The 18,004-nt window shown below is 32.0% G+C and overlaps 1 protein-coding gene and 1 long non-coding RNA gene across 2 annotated transcripts; one reads left to right on the top strand and one right to left on the bottom strand.

Moving 5' to 3' along the window:
* Nucleotides 1–3,537: 3,537 nt before the first annotated feature.
* LOC148611042 (uncharacterized) lies at nt 3,538–5,308 on the bottom strand. Its single transcript, XR_015924044.1, has 3 exons — nt 5,068–5,308; nt 4,552–4,606; nt 3,538–3,909 (listed from the first exon to the last, which is right to left on the bottom strand). It is a non-coding gene; the product is annotated as an uncharacterized LOC148611042 (long non-coding RNA).
* A 1,733-nt stretch (nt 5,309–7,041) lies between these two features.
* LOC148611041 (organic cation transporter 1-like) lies at nt 7,042–16,999 on the top strand. Its single transcript, XM_088595206.1, has 10 exons — nt 7,042–7,259; nt 10,012–10,195; nt 10,525–10,628; nt 11,772–11,926; nt 13,122–13,290; nt 14,081–14,302; nt 14,671–14,897; nt 15,205–15,386; nt 15,836–15,987; nt 16,785–16,999. The coding sequence occupies exons 1-10, from the start codon at nt 7,117–7,119 to the stop codon at nt 16,858–16,860; spliced, it is 1,614 nt and encodes a 537-aa protein (XP_088451332.1). The 5' UTR covers nt 7,042–7,116; the 3' UTR covers nt 16,861–16,999.
* The last annotated feature ends 1,005 nt before the right edge of the window (nt 17,000–18,004 follow it).

Below are 18,004 nucleotides of genomic sequence, written 5' to 3'. Positions count from 1 at the left end.
TTGAACAAAATCTGGTAAATTACATGTTTTGGCATTAAAATCACCTAAAAGGCATATTTTTTCACCCGTTTTATAAAAATCAAACATTTCAGATTCGATCTCAGTAAAAGCTTCATCTGATGCATACCTTGTGTTTTCTGGTGGAATATAAATACACCCTAATAATAAATCATATTTTAACCTTTCACTTTTCATTCTCATCCATAATACAAAGTCTGACTCTGAATCTATAAATTCAATTATTTCTTTAAATAAGGTTTTATAAACAATAATAAGACCACCTGATTTTTTTGTACATTTTTTTCTATGTTTTGCTTTAAATGAATATCCATTAGGTAGTTCTAAATTGTCATACATATCAGTTTTAGTTTCTTGAAACATGAGAATATCATAATCTTTTATAAATAATAAAAAATCTGGGTTCAAAAACTTTGACTTAAGTCCACATACATTCAGACAACCTATTTTTAATTTATGTAAGTTACAGAAATTGTTGTTTATATTAGGGTTTCTCTCTCTATCCCACCTGTCCTACTTGAATCTGACAAGCTGATTTCCTGGCAAATTTCTGCCTCGGCCCCCGGCTGTTTGCTGGCCTGGCACAAAGCGTTGTCCATCTACATACAGTTTGTCCACGACTATAGATGCGCGTTTCCCTTGATCTCTAAATTCTTTCATTATCGGTACAAGTTCCTTACGTCGATTGCTGATTTCCGGTGGATACTGTGAGTAAACTTTTTGCGGTTTCCCCCATAGATTTTCTTGTGCTGCTTTTATAACCGATTCTTTGTCCCTAAAATGAACGAACCTAGCAACTATTCCTCGTGTTTTGCTACGATCATTATTTCTTTTGAGCCGATGTACATTTTGGAAGTCTATGTTGCCATCCAATTTCAGCTCATGGACTAGAAAGTATCGCAATACCGCCTCCGTATCTTCTTTCACATTTGGATCTTGATTAAATGTTTCAGTAATATTTTCAAACATTAAATTATATTTCATAGATCTTGTTTGTTGATCCAACAGTGTTTCATGAAGATCGTTCGTGTGTGATTCTAACTCCCTACGGGAAAACTCTAATTCTGATATTCTATTACGAAACTGTGCCATATCGGTTTCGTTAACATTTAATTTTCTATCTTGATCCTGTACCGCCTGTTTTAACTGGTGTATATCTTTGTCAACAGCATCAAATTTACGCTCTATAACCGACAACCTTTCACACACGCTATCGAGCAGATCAAGTTTATTTAATTTCAATTGAATGTCTTGTAATACAACTTGCAAATTCGGTTGCAAAGGATACCCTTGTACCTCATTTTCATTTGTCAATTGATTTGTTGATATTGTTGGTAAGGGATAACCTTGATCTTGTCCCGAAACAATTTGAGGTGCGTTCGATTGTACTAAATTGTGTATTGGCGTAGGCGTATACACATTTTGCATCGGTGGTTGCAAGGTGTGAAATGTTTGCATAGAACCGAGTGGAGATATGACTGGTGGTGGTCCATATAAGGCTTGATGGGCATTGTGGACTGCATTATAAGCTAAATTGTTTTGGGGTGTAGTGGGTGTACTCGACTGCATACTTAACTCGCTTAAATTCAGTCGCTTTCTCTTCGATCTTTTACCCATAATAATATCTTCAGGAGATTATAGTCTGTATTTGCAAACTTCTTCGTCAAATCAACACTAATCATTGTTTCTATAGAATGAAAGACTTCTCCAGACTATGCAGATGCAATCTTATTTCTCCGGTTTGAACACACCTGCCAGGGGAGTTCATAGATAGGGGAACCTAAGTCGCCTCAGATGTTAATGAAATATGGCGTACATCATCGGAACCTCTCTAATTATTGCCATCTATTTCAGAGAAAAATTAAGTGAATAAGAACAGTTCCGGATTTTTTTGGTTCAGATAACTTACTACGACAGATAATTTGCATATTGACTGATTGAATATTCAAAGACAAAGTTCACTTTTTTGTTATTCAAATAGGCATATAATGTACACACATGCTTTAAAGAAGTGCAAACGCATGGACTACGTGTATGTGTGTGTGGACTGGGAAGCAATGTGGACGGAGTTACCTGCCTTTCTCGTTGGGCATTGTTTATATGAATAATATTTGTGTTAATTATGGACATTTAAATTGAGATGCTTACTTATATGGAAATTATTTTAATATTCTTTATGTTTGGATTTGTTTTGATTCTGATATCATAATGTGTTATTATCATTTGTGAAATTTAATAAAAGAAATGACACCGTTTAAAATGCTCACATTAAATTTAATGTCATGGTAAATTTCTATTCAACTTTATACTCAAAATTACTATCTACCTATTCGATATGAACGGTCATATATATAATGACTGATGATAATGAGTCTTGATATTGCATGCTTCCTCCTGGAAGGTGTACTATGATTTATTTTGTAAATTTCAGGATACAGATAATGTACCAATTTTATACATTAAAATGATCAAAATGTGGTAACTTACTTACATTGTTATCATAATTAGGTCTGTTACACAATGAGGGTACAGAGACTCATCTGAAAATTCATGTTAACAAGGGATCGCCAGGTTTTAAGTAGACTTTGCAGAGGTTGCAACTATAAAAAAAAAATCTTGCATACATTTTTTGTACATATAACAGTTCACTTTCATGATGTTAAAAACCATTCTTATTAATTTTTCATACCGTACAACTTTCAGTACAGTAATATAATGTAAGTCCAGATACACATATCCCTGATATTCGCAGTGGTATAATGCTACATTTTTATTTTTAATGTAACATTTGGCAATAATGAAAAATAATGTACTTTAATTAGAGAAGCCAGTATGTCACTCCTGTAACACTAAAGTCACAAGTGCAGGCGATAATGATACCAAAATTAGCCTCCGATGACTGCATGGCATCCTCGACTTCTGTTATTATTAACTTAAAATGTCAAACTTTTTCATTTTCGATTTTTTAAACTGCTGACCACATATATTATTCCTAGGTCAAACCAATATGTACAAATGTACATGTACATGTACTAAGTCCAGTGTTCTAGGATTTTTCAAAAATTGAGTCTTCCTTGGGAAAAATCCATATAAAATCAACATTCCCACAGTCAATGACTGCTTTCCTAACAAAACAAATCCTTACAGCATATGAAGTTTTCAACTTTCCATGGGAAAGTGTAACCAAGTACCTAACTTTCCATGACCCAAATTTCACTTGCCCTGGGTAACGGGAATAGGAATCCTAGTTGGTTGGTTGGTTATGCAAAATTTGCGTTCACAGCACAGAGTTATATATAAATCCTTGTTCACAGTAATGGTTACGTTTAAATTTAAAAGTATGGTTTAATTGGACTGTCCATTGTGTTGGCTTAATGTGTAAACACAAGTGGAAAAAAAGAGATAGACACCTTAATGCATACTGTATATGCATGCACAAATGTATATAGTAAATGTACCCGATATCAGAATAATGAAATTTCCACTGGGCTTTGCCACATATAAGAAACAAGAACATACTTAATGTATTCAATTTTCTTTTATTATACATGTACAATGTATCACATTTTACCACAATATGTCTTATAGCAGATACTGAAAACCTTTACAACTGTATTGTGTTACATTTTTATATTAAGTGTCAGTCTTGGACAGATACTTTCCCCTGGAAATAGGTAAATACATGTAATATTTAATCTGGGCCTTCTTCATGCTCAAAATATAATGTGTTGATTCTCCCATACTAAACATTTACTGAATTTAAGTCATTGTGTGTCCAATATGCTGTTGAAATGGGTCAAATCAGTTGAATAATTTACATGCAAGTCATGTTTCCTTCTGCTTCATATACATGTGCATTGTCTATTAATTCAACTCACACTGCTTAGGATGCTGAAAATTAAAACAAACCAATATCAATATACATGTAACACATATAAAAATTGAAAGCTTTCAAAATTGTAAGCTTATAATATCTATATAAGATTATAAATTGCATGTACAATGTACTTGTACTATTTTGTTAAGACCTGATTGAAAAGGATGGTAACAGCTGTGATACTGCACTTGATTGTGTTTTATGATGCAGGTTCAGTATGTATTCAATACATTGTTAAGTAGAAAATACATGTTTAATGACAGTTCCCAGGTGGACTCATGACATATTTAGCAATGAGTAGGAGGTTCGATTTCTCTTGTTCTGTAAATCATTGTAAAATTGAATGGTTAAATGAAATAAATTAAAATAAAAAAGGAACAACCATTTGATCTCTATGGGAAGAGCTACATTTGTAAACTCTATCCTGCCTTACTATTTTGTGAAAAAAAGGTACTGCCTTTATTATTTTAACAATTTTATAAGGACAATCATTGATCCTGTTTTTTTGTTTTTGTTTCATAAAGTGAATATTTCAATGTTTCTTTTTTATTTCATTTTTAAGCATACCCTCCCCCACACACAAAAACAAAACACACACACACACACACACACACATACATGTAAAGTGCAAATGATACAATGTATTACTGACTTACTGTTGTCTGTTATTTTTGGTTTGTAGTACTATAGTTTCTAAGCATCTTTTTAATACTGTAATTAAGACGACTTGACTGGTAACGTGTTTGAAATAAATGTACATTTTGTAAACGAAGGTTAATTTCATAATACTGCTTTTCATGATAAAATTTCTATCTTAGTAACTGCATCAATATTAAGCAAATTAATTTCGTTGATGAAATTAATCTTGTTTACGATCGCAGCATCTCATACATTATGTATTTCAATGGGCGGTTCCTAAAAACACACATTAGAAATGGCGGACTAACAAAATATGAACAACAAACTAGCCATGTGTGGAATGAGCTGTAAATGTGAGCTAGATCAATAAAATTTCTCAAAAATGCAAATAAATATCATAAATGATGATAAATCATTGTAAAATCTGATCATAATTATGAAAACATTAGGTACAAATAGGCAAAATCAAGTTTTTTCATAAAACCAAGGCTCGGTTTTACCAGGACAATAATAAACATGGCTTTTCCACTTACTTGGTTAATTTTTTTTTATATCTACCAGATTTGTGTATCTTCTTATGATAAATCCAAAATTTACAACTTTCTGAATCGATCACAATTTCGTGTAAATCTGTCCACTCGATCGCTAGAAATTACATTTTGAAAAAGTTATGTTTAAAATCTTAATGTCATATAGAAATTTTTAACATGGCGGCAACCGGAAGATTGAGCCCCCTGCATCTGCCCTTCACTATCCGCCATGTTTTTTGGTAGATACAAGTACATGTATTAGCGTTATGATTTAAAAGTTTTTTTACATTTAAATCTAAAATTTATATTTGTAGATAAATTCATGAAAATTTTATGTATATTAGTAGTTTAAAGCGAAAGTAAATTTGTATTTATATTACATAAATGTACATCAAAACATTAAAATTTCAAATTTATTTTGTTATTATTTTTTTCATAAATGACACATTTATTTGAAAATAAATTTAAAGAAAACACGAAAAAAAACTTGAAATTTAATGAAAAAATTATTCTTCACGAAAGATAAAAAATAATTCGTCGTAAATTATACTTTAAAATTTAAACTAGAAATTTAATAATTAATTAAAATATTTAAACGTATCATTTCGTGCAGTGATTGTGTTACATGATATTCATTCCATTTTATTTTGTCTATATCTATTTTTTATAAAATGCATGTTATGTACAGCGCTTTGAGTATATGTATTATAGATATAGCGCTTTATAAGAGATGTAACAATAATAATAAATGATAATAGTTATGTGTAGTGGCAAAAGTATGCTATGACTCAAAATGATGAAGTTGCTTTGTTTATCTTTGATATTACTATATTTAGCTTTTTTTGCCAAATGCTGTTTTAAATAGGTCATGACAGAAGACGATAAGGTGTCAGGTGACCCGATTAAGTATTTTCTTCATGTAAACTAGATAATTTTCATCACCTGTCTGAAAACGAATGAAGGAGAAGGAACTATAAAAGTGCCAGTCATTATGAAATTTAGATAGTGGCTAGGGTAGAGGTGATTCATGGAGTAGAAAAACCCTACGAGCAAACATTTTTTTTTGGTCATGATATGCAATATATTTTAATATGTCACGATAGTAATTTCGGTATTCAGATAGTAATTTCGGTATTCAGATATGTATTTTTTAGAACACTATAGTTTTCAAAAACAGCATACTAAATCAAAAACGATAACTCTTGCAAATTGCCAATTTCATACACAATCTCTAGTTTTTATCTCAAAGGTGCAAAAACCAAATGACAAATTCAGATTGGTTATATGGTCTGTAAATGTTTCTGAATAAGGTAAAACAAAAATCTGAATTCGGTGGGTTTTTTTACATGCATGAGTCAACTCCTTTCCGATTTGTATAAAAACTGCTACTTAAAATAGTTTTAGGCCATTCTTCAACAGCATTTCTGTACGTAGCAAAACGATATTATTTAACAATTTACGTGTTGTATTTGAAACGACAATATATGAAGCGCTAAATGAAGTAGGCAGGTTATTTCTTTTTCGGGGAAAGAATATGCAGAATATTTGCAAAATGAAACTTGGCCCGGTATTTGCAATAATCATTTTTATGCAATAACTTATTGACTTGTAATAAAGCAATAAAAACTTCGACTTAAAGTGTAAAGACATGAAAATGAGAGACAATTATGTATGGCATTAACTGGTTAATTTCTCTGAAAAGCAGGGGCATATTATACCTCCAGTGTTCCGCAGCCTTGGTTTTTAGAGACGACCTTTGACATCCTGGTCAAGCATGCATTCTAACTACTCAACCATGTTTTTTTTTTTTAAAAACCAAATGGCTGGCATAAAATAAACCTTTTAGGAGTACTGACGTTAATAATAGTTTACTGACATCAATTTCGTACAACCTTCAAACAAACTAGAGTTACATGTATCAAGTTACACATGAGTTACACTATTCAGCAGAATAATGTTTTGAATTAATGGACACATATAGCATATGCTTTGGCACGCGAGTTTAATCGGTAAATGTAAAATAAACTATTTAAAAACTATTTCATATTCGATATGGAATACGATGAAATCCTGGAGAGTATTGGAGGCTTTGGTAAATATCAAAAGGCTTTGCTGCTGTTGCTGTGTATTCCATCAATATTTAATGCCATGTCGACTTTTATGTTGAATTTCATATTAGGAGAGCATGCACACAGGTATGTTTAAACATCAAAGAATCTTTACAAGAAAACATTGTATCATTGCAAATAAAATACCTAAACACTTTTCAATACTCAATGTTTGAATACCATTGAACAATTTATCGGCTTCATATGTTATACATGCATTATTTTCCTATTGGTAGCCTTTCGTATAAGAATACTCACTGTTTTCAACGCCTTTGCTCATACATAAACACTTTGCAATAAAACCCACCTCGTTTTTTTGTAAATTGATACATGTACATGCAGTAGAACGGAATCATCTTCATCAATTACTGGTACATGTATGTATTAATCGCATCATATATATCCTATTGTGGGTTCCCTGCATGTATTAAGGACCATTGCAATAAAAAGTATTAACGCAATATTAAGAAATTAGTTATAACTATGCTCTTTGTCTGACCAGTATGGTAATCAATAATAAAACATTATTGCATGGATATTGTCCTAAAAATTCGGTAAATAAGTGGAAGAATTGTTTAGTTGTAAGCTTTTTTTTCACATTTTATTTTGTTTAAACATACGTAACAAAGAATAATTTCAAATGATTTTACATTTTACTTTTTTGGCTAACAATTTCTAATACAAAGGTGGTTTAACTGAAAACCGATATACTTTTTGAGGCGTAAAAATAACAAAACAATTCACAAAATAGAGAATCGTTGATACTCTTTCTAGGGTTAATATGAACATAAATCACTCAAAAGATAGAAATTAGATCCACATGACTTATTTTAACCCTAACTTTTCATTGTCAGAGGTAAAGGTGCGACCCTAAGAGTCGTATTAATAAACATCATTTTACAAATCATTGGATGGTTTAAATCCAGTGAGATCGTCAACCCATGGTGGAATAAGTGATTCAGTTCAAAACAACCTTACTTAAAGACAGTACGTAAACTTCGAATGTAAAAAATCATTGTATCACATTGGCTTTTCTTAATAAGTCGCACGGTATGTTATCCTGTAAACAGAGAATTCGACTAAAGTCAATGATCATTATTTTACAAAGGTATCGCTTACAGGGGACTGTGTATATAATGGATTATACAATATAGCATAATTATGATGCTTGAGGTATTCGAAAATAAGTATCAAGAAATGTAACGTCGACTCGCAAAATGAGGATTGAAAACTGCTGATTAGATCAGTAAACGGGAATTAATGATAGATTTAAACATCAGTCAGTCGAGATATGTAAAAATGAAATCTAATTAAATTTTGTAGTTCATGCTACATTGTTTAATTTTTGAATACCAAGGCAGTTAACATGGAGAACATTTCACTTATTATAATAAATTAAACAGTCTAAAATTTGAAAAGGAAGTTGTTGCATACAAAAACATCAAGCTATTCTTAGGTAGTTTGTCTGTGTATACATGTTATGTGTCGTGTGAATGTTTTTTTTCCGTCTATTGCTTCTTGCATCGTCTTTTTCGTGGATATTTTTCCCGATTGTATTTTTGTTATTATAACTTTTCTTAATAAAATAATGGACTGATAAAACATCCTTGGATAGCATAGGCATGATAAGAAGCATTTTAAAAGAAATAATAATAAAAAAGAAAAAGAAAACAAAATGTTACATTTGGTTTCAAAGATTTAACCAACCTTTTGAATGAGTGTTTCAAACTACAACGTTCGTAGATAAAGACCACACAAAGACAATACCAACACAGAAAAACAAAGACAACACCAATACCGATAAACAAAGACAACACCAATATGTATAAACAAAGACAACACCAATACGGAAAAATAAAGACAACAACAATACCGATAAACAAAGACAACACCAATACCGAAAATCAAAGACAACAACAATACCGATAAACAATGACAACACCAATGCGAAAAAAAACAAGGACAACTACAATACAGATAAACAAAGACAACAACAATACCGAAAAACAAATATAAATAAAAACCGATTAACAAGTACAACACCAGAACTGAAAAACAAAGACAACACCAATAAGGGAAAAAAAAAGACAACAACAATAAGGAAAAACAAAGACAACAACAATATCGAAAAACAAAGACAACATCAATACCGATAAACAAAGACAACACCAATACCAATAAACAAGGACAACACCAATACCGAAAAACAAAGACAACACCAATATCTATACACAAAGATAACTAAAATACCGATTAACAAGGACAACACCAATAAGGAAAAACAAAGACAACAACAATATCGAAAAACGAAAACAACACCAATACCGGTAAACAAAGACAACACCAAGAAAAACAAAGACAACTACAATACCGAAAAACAAAGATAACTAAAAAAACCGACTAACAAGGACAAAACCAGAACTGAAAAATAAAGACAACACCAATAAGGAAAAACAAAGACAACAACAATATCGAAAAACAAAGACAACATCAATACGGAAAAAAACAAAGACAACAACAATACCGATAAACAAAGACAACACTAATACTGATAAACAAAGACAACACTAATACGGAAAAACAAAGATTACCGAAAAACAAAGACAACAACAATACTGATAAACAAAGACAACATCAATACGGAAAAACAAAGACAACAACAACACCAATACCGAAAAACAAAGGCAACAATAATAACAATAAACAAAGACAAGACACACTTGCATTGTAAAATGGAAGGTAAACTGTCAATCTATTTAGCAGACAATGGGTAGTATCCGTTTGTATAACTTAGCATCATCTTAATATTTCATATTTAAAGTGTCTGTCTTTTATTCAGATGTAAAATTCCTGGATTGGCAAACGATGTTTACTCGCCACCAGGAGAGTATGACGTAAATATAACATCCGGGTTTTACACCTACAACATCACCACGTGCAAAATAGAGAACAACGGCACTGAATCACCATGTGACAACTATACATATGATTCAAGTATTTTTACTGCAACAATCGTTTCTAAGGTAACCCTATTGTCTTATTGACATACTAGAATCGGTGAGGTCAATTACTATTCGCATTTTTTCAGAAATGGGGAAAACATATCAAGTTGCACAAAGCTGATAAAAATTGAGCATAATGTAATCTTCTAGTAAGAATGTCTTTGAGTTATGGAAAAAGTGTCAATGTGGTTTTAGAGTATTAGCTTCTGTTTTAATAGCCTTGATTTATTTCTAGTTTATGATTAATAATAATCATAAAAAGAGACAGATATTCAACCCACATACTTTCATTTAATTTCTTTAAGATTCATGTATGATAAATTTATATAATCATTGTATTTTCGTTGAAGTTTGATGTGGTCTGTGATAATAGGATGTCCAGAGCTCATGTACTGATGGCACATTACATTGGTTTATTGGTTGGTTCAGTTATCGGTGGTTTTGTCGCTGACATGTACGTATTTGAAGCAGTAGTATATTAGCATTTTGCAAACATTTTGTTAACCTTATGTTCGGGCAGATAAAATGCTTTAACATTACATGGTGCTTTCGGAATAGTGAACAAAAGAAATTTCACTGGCTGTAGACCTTTGCATCAATGAAGGCCTTCAGCATCATCTGTTTGTATTTAGTTTTCTGGATTGTTTATCAGTAAATGTGACCGCTACTTGCATATGTTTCTTATGTCTTGCTACTTGTAAAATTAAGAATTCATTTTGATGTCATTGTTGAAAATGTGAGGATCTATTTAGAATGTGATTTTGACTACATAGGCAAAATTATTTCACATGATTTTCATATTATTGTCACCTGAATTGAGCAAATAAACTTAGTTACTGAGTTCACGTGAAATTCACGTGCATTTTTCACATGAAATTTATGTTAAGTGAATTTCACATAAAAATCACGTTAATTTCATGTGTAGTTCACGTGAATTTCATGTAAACCTCGAGTAACATGAAGGTCATCTGATAAATATTTGCCTATTAATAGTAGGAGTGTATTTGTTCCAGTGTCTACTAGAGTTTAGTGGAGTCCGAGTTGATTATTTGCTTTTGTTACTTTGTATGTATTGTTTTGATTATTTCATGTTTTTATTGTGTGTGCCTGTCTCCCATTTCTGGTCTTTGTCCTTGGATTACATTCTTTTTTTTTCCGCTAGAATCTTGGTTCCCTTGATTACTTTTTGTATAGAAGAAACTTGATGGAAACTTGAAAAAAAAACTAGAACCACTTTTATGTTTTCCAACCGAATGAACTAGAACGTCAATTTTGGAACATTGACACAAACAAAAGATGCATCAGATATATATGATTCAAGAAAACTTGTCCTTTGCACAGGTTGCAATTCAAAACACAATCTTTGAAACAGAACAGCGTTTTTTTATCAAGCCTTGTTGTTCCTAGACAATTTCCAATTTAACTTGACGGTACAAATAAACAAATTTAAAGCAACATTGTCAAAGGATAAAACGGGAAATATTTATGTGTAAATTCAAATATTCTTTGCATTGTGTATATTAGTTTGAATTGCATATAAAATAGAGATCTTTTCAAATGTATTTTAAGGAATCAAAAATCATCATTACCTTTTTAGATTTGGTCGGAAACTTGTGTTATGTTCAAGCATAGTGATGGTAGCAATATCAACAGGACTCCGGCCATGGGTACCAACTCTTTTCGCCATGGGAGTCCTAGAATTTTTCAATGGAATAGGCAGTATGACGTCATACAACGCACCGTTTTTATTAGGTAGATAAACACTATTGGCGATGCCCCAGTGTTAATGAATACAATTCCTGAAATTAAATACTGGGAGTTCAAAAGCACATAAGATTACATTTAGGATTTGGTGTTATTATTTTTACCAAACATTTCAATCTAAAAATGTAAACAAACAGTCGTTAATACCTATACATGTTTATTCATATCACACCTATAAATAACACTTTTGTGGTCCTCAGATTTCCACACCTCCCATCTATTTGCCTTGTTCTTTTAATAAGTTCCTTGTTTCTTGTTAACATTTATTATTTTGTTACTTCTTTTGCTCTATAAAGATAACGTATTGTCGTTAAACAATCCTAGTTTCGGGGATTTTATACATCACATCTACCCCAAAGATCTTGAGGTAAAGGATACTACAGACACTCTGAAGTCAGCTTGATACAAGATTGAAATCATCGTTGCAGAAGTTTAATAGTCGTCATCATAAACTCGTGGATCGTCACGCTGTATCCATCTGCACCATGAAAACTTAGTTGTTCAATGTGTCATAGTTTTCATTTCCTCTTTCGTCTACCCTGGACATGACTTTTTATGAGCAGCTCGGCGGGAGTTTCTGGAAAAGCAGTTGACGCTTACCCTCCCTGTGTACCTGGTCCATGCTTCCAGTTTTGACTGAAGTCATTGAATTTTTTTTTATTTTGAATGTATCATTTTGGTTATTTTGTATTTTTGTTGTGTATGTCTGTTTTCCATGTCTGGCCTTGTCCATGAATTACATTTTGTTTTGAAATCCGCTAGAATTTTGGTTTGCTGAACCGTTCATTTTGTTTTTTGAGTACTTTTTTTCTGTTTGCAGTAATTCTTTGGCGTACATTGTCTGTTTCCTCTTGAGTAAGGTTTGTAATATTTTATATTTGTTACTTTTACAGGAAGTTGTCTCTTTAAAACACGAATTTTCTCCCCTTTTCTACTCTGAATTTAATGCATGTCTCATGAAAGCGAAATTACCGGCATTGGCTTGAAAACTATACAAGATAATACCGGTAAAGCTATACAAATCGTGTCTTTCTTTGACATTTTTCTTTAAGTTCGGAAACATTTCTGAAATGTGTCAATATTGTGACATCTAGTTCAGTATTGTTTTAAACATTATCAAAAATAAGTCTACAGTTAATTAACTAACTAATAAGTTTTCATATTTATAAATATTTCTTTTCAGTAACGGAATTACTTGGACCAAGAAAGCGTTTGTTTGGTTCATTTTGTGTTTATATCACATACTGTATAGGGAACTACATCCTATTGATAATGGCTTACTTCCTACGTGATTGGAAACATCTAGTTTGGACCATTGGTCTATTAGCAGCGCTCTACGCATGTACCTTATTGTAAGTACCATAAGAACATATCTAGTATGGACTATTGGTTCACTGCCAACACATTTTCCTTATTGCCAGTTACTGGGCACATCTAGTATGGGCTATTAGTCTATTAACAGCGCTCTAAGCCCCCATATTATTGTGAGTAACTGGACATATGTATGAACCATTGGTTAACTGACAATACTCCACATATTTCCCTTATTGTCAGTTACTGGACACATCTAGTATGGACCATTTGTCTATTATCAGTGCTCTAATAATTCTCCTCATTATGAGTAACTGGGTATATCTAGTAGGGATAATTAGTCTTTTAACAGCGCTCTATGCATTAACTTTTTGTAAAATAATGGACACAAATAGTATGGACCATTAAACAATTAACAGCGCTCTACCCAGTCACCATATTGTAAGTAACTGGACCATATGTAGCAGCGATCTGCACATTGTACTTATTGTAAGTAATTACACACATCTGGTATAGACCATTAAACAATTAACAGCGTTCTATACGTTTTCTGTATTGTAAGTAACTAGATACACCTAGTATGGATCATTAGTCTATCAGCAGCACTCTACACATTTCACATCTAATTCTTTTCAGTGGAAAAGGCTTTCTCATTTTTATTTTTATTTGGATAATTTTTAGAACTACCCTTTTTACATTTCAAGTTAAACATTTATGGTTAAAATCGCTTTCTATGAAGTTTTTGAATGATATGAAATGAGTGGCTTTAAGTTTTGCATTCAGTCTAATGGGTAAAATATGAATGGTACATGTGACTGAACTATATTTCAGCTTCATAACAGAATCACCAAGATGGCTAATCATGAAAGGGAAAACAAAAGAAGCCATTAAAATATTGGAAAAAGTAGCAAAAACTAATGGAAAGATAACTGTTTTATGTGAAGATGGTATTAACTTGAAGAAGGAACAAAGGTTGTCCTTTACAATGTTTGTACGAAAATTACTAAATTCCAAGACGTTAATGTACAGACTAATCGTTATGTCGTTTATATGGTGTTTTATTCTGTGTAGATACATACATAACAAGCAGTCACATTCTGGTATAACAAAATAGTTATGTTGGATTCAGATCAGAATATATATTGTCATCCTTCTAGGAAACAAAGGAACTTTAAAGTGCATATCAAAAGTAATAGTAGGAGTAAGAGCTAAACATGTTCCTATTTCATGCATATTCTTCCATACATGTACTTCCATAGTGATTCCTGTTTTTGTTAAGGTTGATTTAGGATTTAGTAGTGAAAACAATTTACCGTAAACTTTTTTCTATCAGATGGTCATATATTTTTTTTTTCATTTTTCCCGTTCGATTGATACTTTCTGCAGTAGTCTTAATAAGATGTATAATTTCTGCTCTGCAGGTTGACTGTGTCAATGGTATACTATGGGATAGGCATGAATGTTGCAAAGTTTAGTGGAAATATTTTCGGAAATTTCGCGGCGTCGTCGTCAGCAGAAACTGCTGGTGTACTGTTTAGTTGGGCATTAACAGATCGAGTGGGAAGGAAGAAACTTCTGACTAGTGCCTTAATCCTTGGTGGAATTTCTTGTTTATGTACCATCTTCACAAAACTTTACGCTACCGAATGTGAGTTTGTTGTCTCAAGCATTCTCGTTAATGAATAAAACGAACACTCATTATATATTAGTGGTCAAGCTTTTCGTTGAAAGTATTGCCCATTTTAATGATTGTCTATTTTAAAATCGTGTCATTTTCTCATATGATATATTATCAACTGATGCTGCCGGTTTTAACTTAAATTTGAACTGAAGGATAACAGAAAAAAAAAATTTAAAGCAGGTGGTAGAGTTACTTTTGAATACCAGTTTATCAGATGGAACTCCATATGTTGGAAGAACTTATAGTTTTTTAAATGTCTTTTTTTCTCATCCAGCAGAGGCATGGATTATGACAGCTCTTGCTATGATTGGTAGATTTTGTATCTCCGTTGGATTTTTCCTTGTTTACCTCTTCACGGCAGAACTATTTCCCACTATGCTTAGAGCTTCATCTATCGGTTTCTGTAGCATGCTTGGACGTGTAGGAGCCATTGCATCTGCTTATATAGGGGAACTGGTTTGTATTTGTGAGATATCATTTCTGACCTGCGCATGTGATTCAGCAATTTGTTTAGTAAACATTACTAGAATGTTATCAATAAAATACGCTACATTTGTTATTTAATGTTACTGTATAATTTTTATTTTTATTCAAATTATAGTTTAAATGTTAAGAAAGTTATTTTCTTTCCGTATACACATAAAATTTCGAAAATATTCGACGTGTATTTAATTCACTTATTTCACGTATATTAGTTATTTGCGAAAATAAGTATCTATGAATATGAATAACAAGTGTTTAACATATTGAAAGTTTTAAGGTAACGCGATCTTAAGATCTCGCGAAACTGTTTGAAAACTACCAATCGCGAAAATAAATACAATATCAGTAGTACATTGATTTTTTTATTCGCTTCCTTCCATACAATATATCGTTAGACAAAAGTTTATCTTTATTTATTCAAGGGTACAACCATTCAATCAGACTTTGGAGTTTCCTTACCATTGATAATTTTTGGAGTATTTGGATTGGTTAGTGGAATTATGACACTTACCTTACCTGAGACAACAAAAATAATGCTACCTTCTACATTCGAAAAAGCCAAAGAATTGAAACGGTATTAAAATTATTCATATTTGAATGATTGGTTGAAATTAGTACATGTATGAAGTCAAGAACATTCAATGTAAATGTATTGTCTATTCATATTCCCGGTTTATACCTAATTTTGCCATTTTGTACTATTTTATATCTCCCATCCCAATATGTGGTTGTTAGTTCCATGGCTTGTTTCTTACTTATAATTAATACATATATAACACACGTTAACTATGATTCTATAGACATAACAGTTAAAGGACCTGACTAAGATAAGTGCCGAATCGGGGCCACATGTAAAGAGGGCAGGTTTAACATTTTAAAGCACGAGAAGCGAGCATATCTAAATCTAAGTTGTGCTATCGAGAAGCGAGCATATCTAAATCTAAGTTGTGCTATCGAGAGTAAAGAAACATTTCAGCGGTCCTTTTCACAAAAAATCTTAAGTGTAAAATTAGTCTTAAGTTATAATATCATAATGGAGTTAAGTATTGCGAAGTCACAACTTACGACTAATTTTACTCTTACGATTTTTTTTGTGAAAAGGGCATCAGATCAAGATCTTGGTGAGGGAATATTGATTGGAATTACATAAAAGCAGTACAAATATCTAAAATGATTATGAAACCAACGCTCCGTAGTTAAAAGTCAAGTACTGGCTTGTAATTGGAGCAGTCTATTCACAACAAAACTAGAACATAGTTTATAAATCAATGAATAAAATGGCCTCAAAACAAAACAATGAATTGTATATCAAACGTATGTGGTCTCCAAAAAACAGTTTACGCACTAATCATGTATTTTTAAATATTTTAGGTCCAATAAAAAGAATACAGGGCAAAGTCATTCTACAGAATTAGAAAACTTAACAACTGCGAAACCTTCTGACTAATAATTACGTATCAACAACATTTAAATAAGAAGAACATCTCATTTGTTCAACGTAGTTGAAAGTGTCTCAGAAAGATTTTAGACACGATGTGTAGTTAGATTTTGTAGAATACAGTTAGACATATAAAAGTGTTCTATCAACATTTTCAAGAAAAAATAAAATAGATATAAGAGAATTTTCCATAGATTGTTCCCCGTTATTTTCTCAGAACGAAATGTGTCAAGTGAAAGTTTTCAATTGACAAATTTGAATCGCATCATGTGGTATTTCTTTATATTGTAACGAATCACAATATGAGAGCATAGTTCTACATAAGATGAGGTAATTAATCCCTCTTAATGTCTAGCAGTGTCAATGGTTATAGGTTTAAAAACGGGGATGGCTCCTATTATCAGGAACCCGACAATATTTCGTGTTTATACATAGTTGGGCTGCTTATTTTATACTGGGAGCAAGCCCCTGAGCTACTTAAAATATGAAAAAAAAAAGAAAAAAATAGGCTTTCGATCTCGATCGTGGAAAAAATACGTATCTGATAACAATATACGGCACGTGCATGAAATGTGTACCAACTTGTTAGAACGTACCAAATTGTCCAAACCCGGAACCCGAATCGAGATGAATGCGTCAGATCGACACCGAATGGAGAACGCGATCATTAAACAATACGAGAACGAAACTAATTGGATCTCACATCGTGACGGAAGGTGGCACCGGGAGTTTCTTAATCGGTCCAAAGAGAACTTAAACATAAAAAAACCTATCGAATCGCATAACTGCGTACCCAAGCTTTATATGTCAGAATCTTTTACCAGCAACTAAACATACAGGAAGAGCGGGTTTATAAAATAGGCCTATATTTAATTGTGGAGTTTGATATCCGTCTGTCCTCTGTGTTAGATATGGCTAGTTTTTCACGGATTTCGTAACTAGTCCAAATTCTGATCATGCTTACTTTATGACCCAAGAAATTCAGATTACCAGTAGCAGTGTTTATGCACAAACATGACAGCGAAGTTTTATTATATTTAAGTCGTACATGGTTTTTGACATGTATCAATATAGATAACTATCAAAATCCCTTCTATCTAAATATTGTAAACTTTACTGATGACTAAGTATCATATTATTATTATTATTTATT

Source organism: Perna viridis, chromosome 7 (genome assembly GCF_037379345.1).
Source record: "Perna viridis isolate PV_CMFRI_1.1 ecotype Kerala chromosome 7, ASM3737934v1, whole genome shotgun sequence".
Lineage (NCBI taxonomy): Eukaryota > Metazoa > Mollusca > Bivalvia > Mytilida > Mytilidae > Perna > Perna viridis.
The sequence above is the reverse complement of the archived record's forward strand: the minus strand, read 5'-3'. Positions and strand labels throughout refer to the sequence as shown.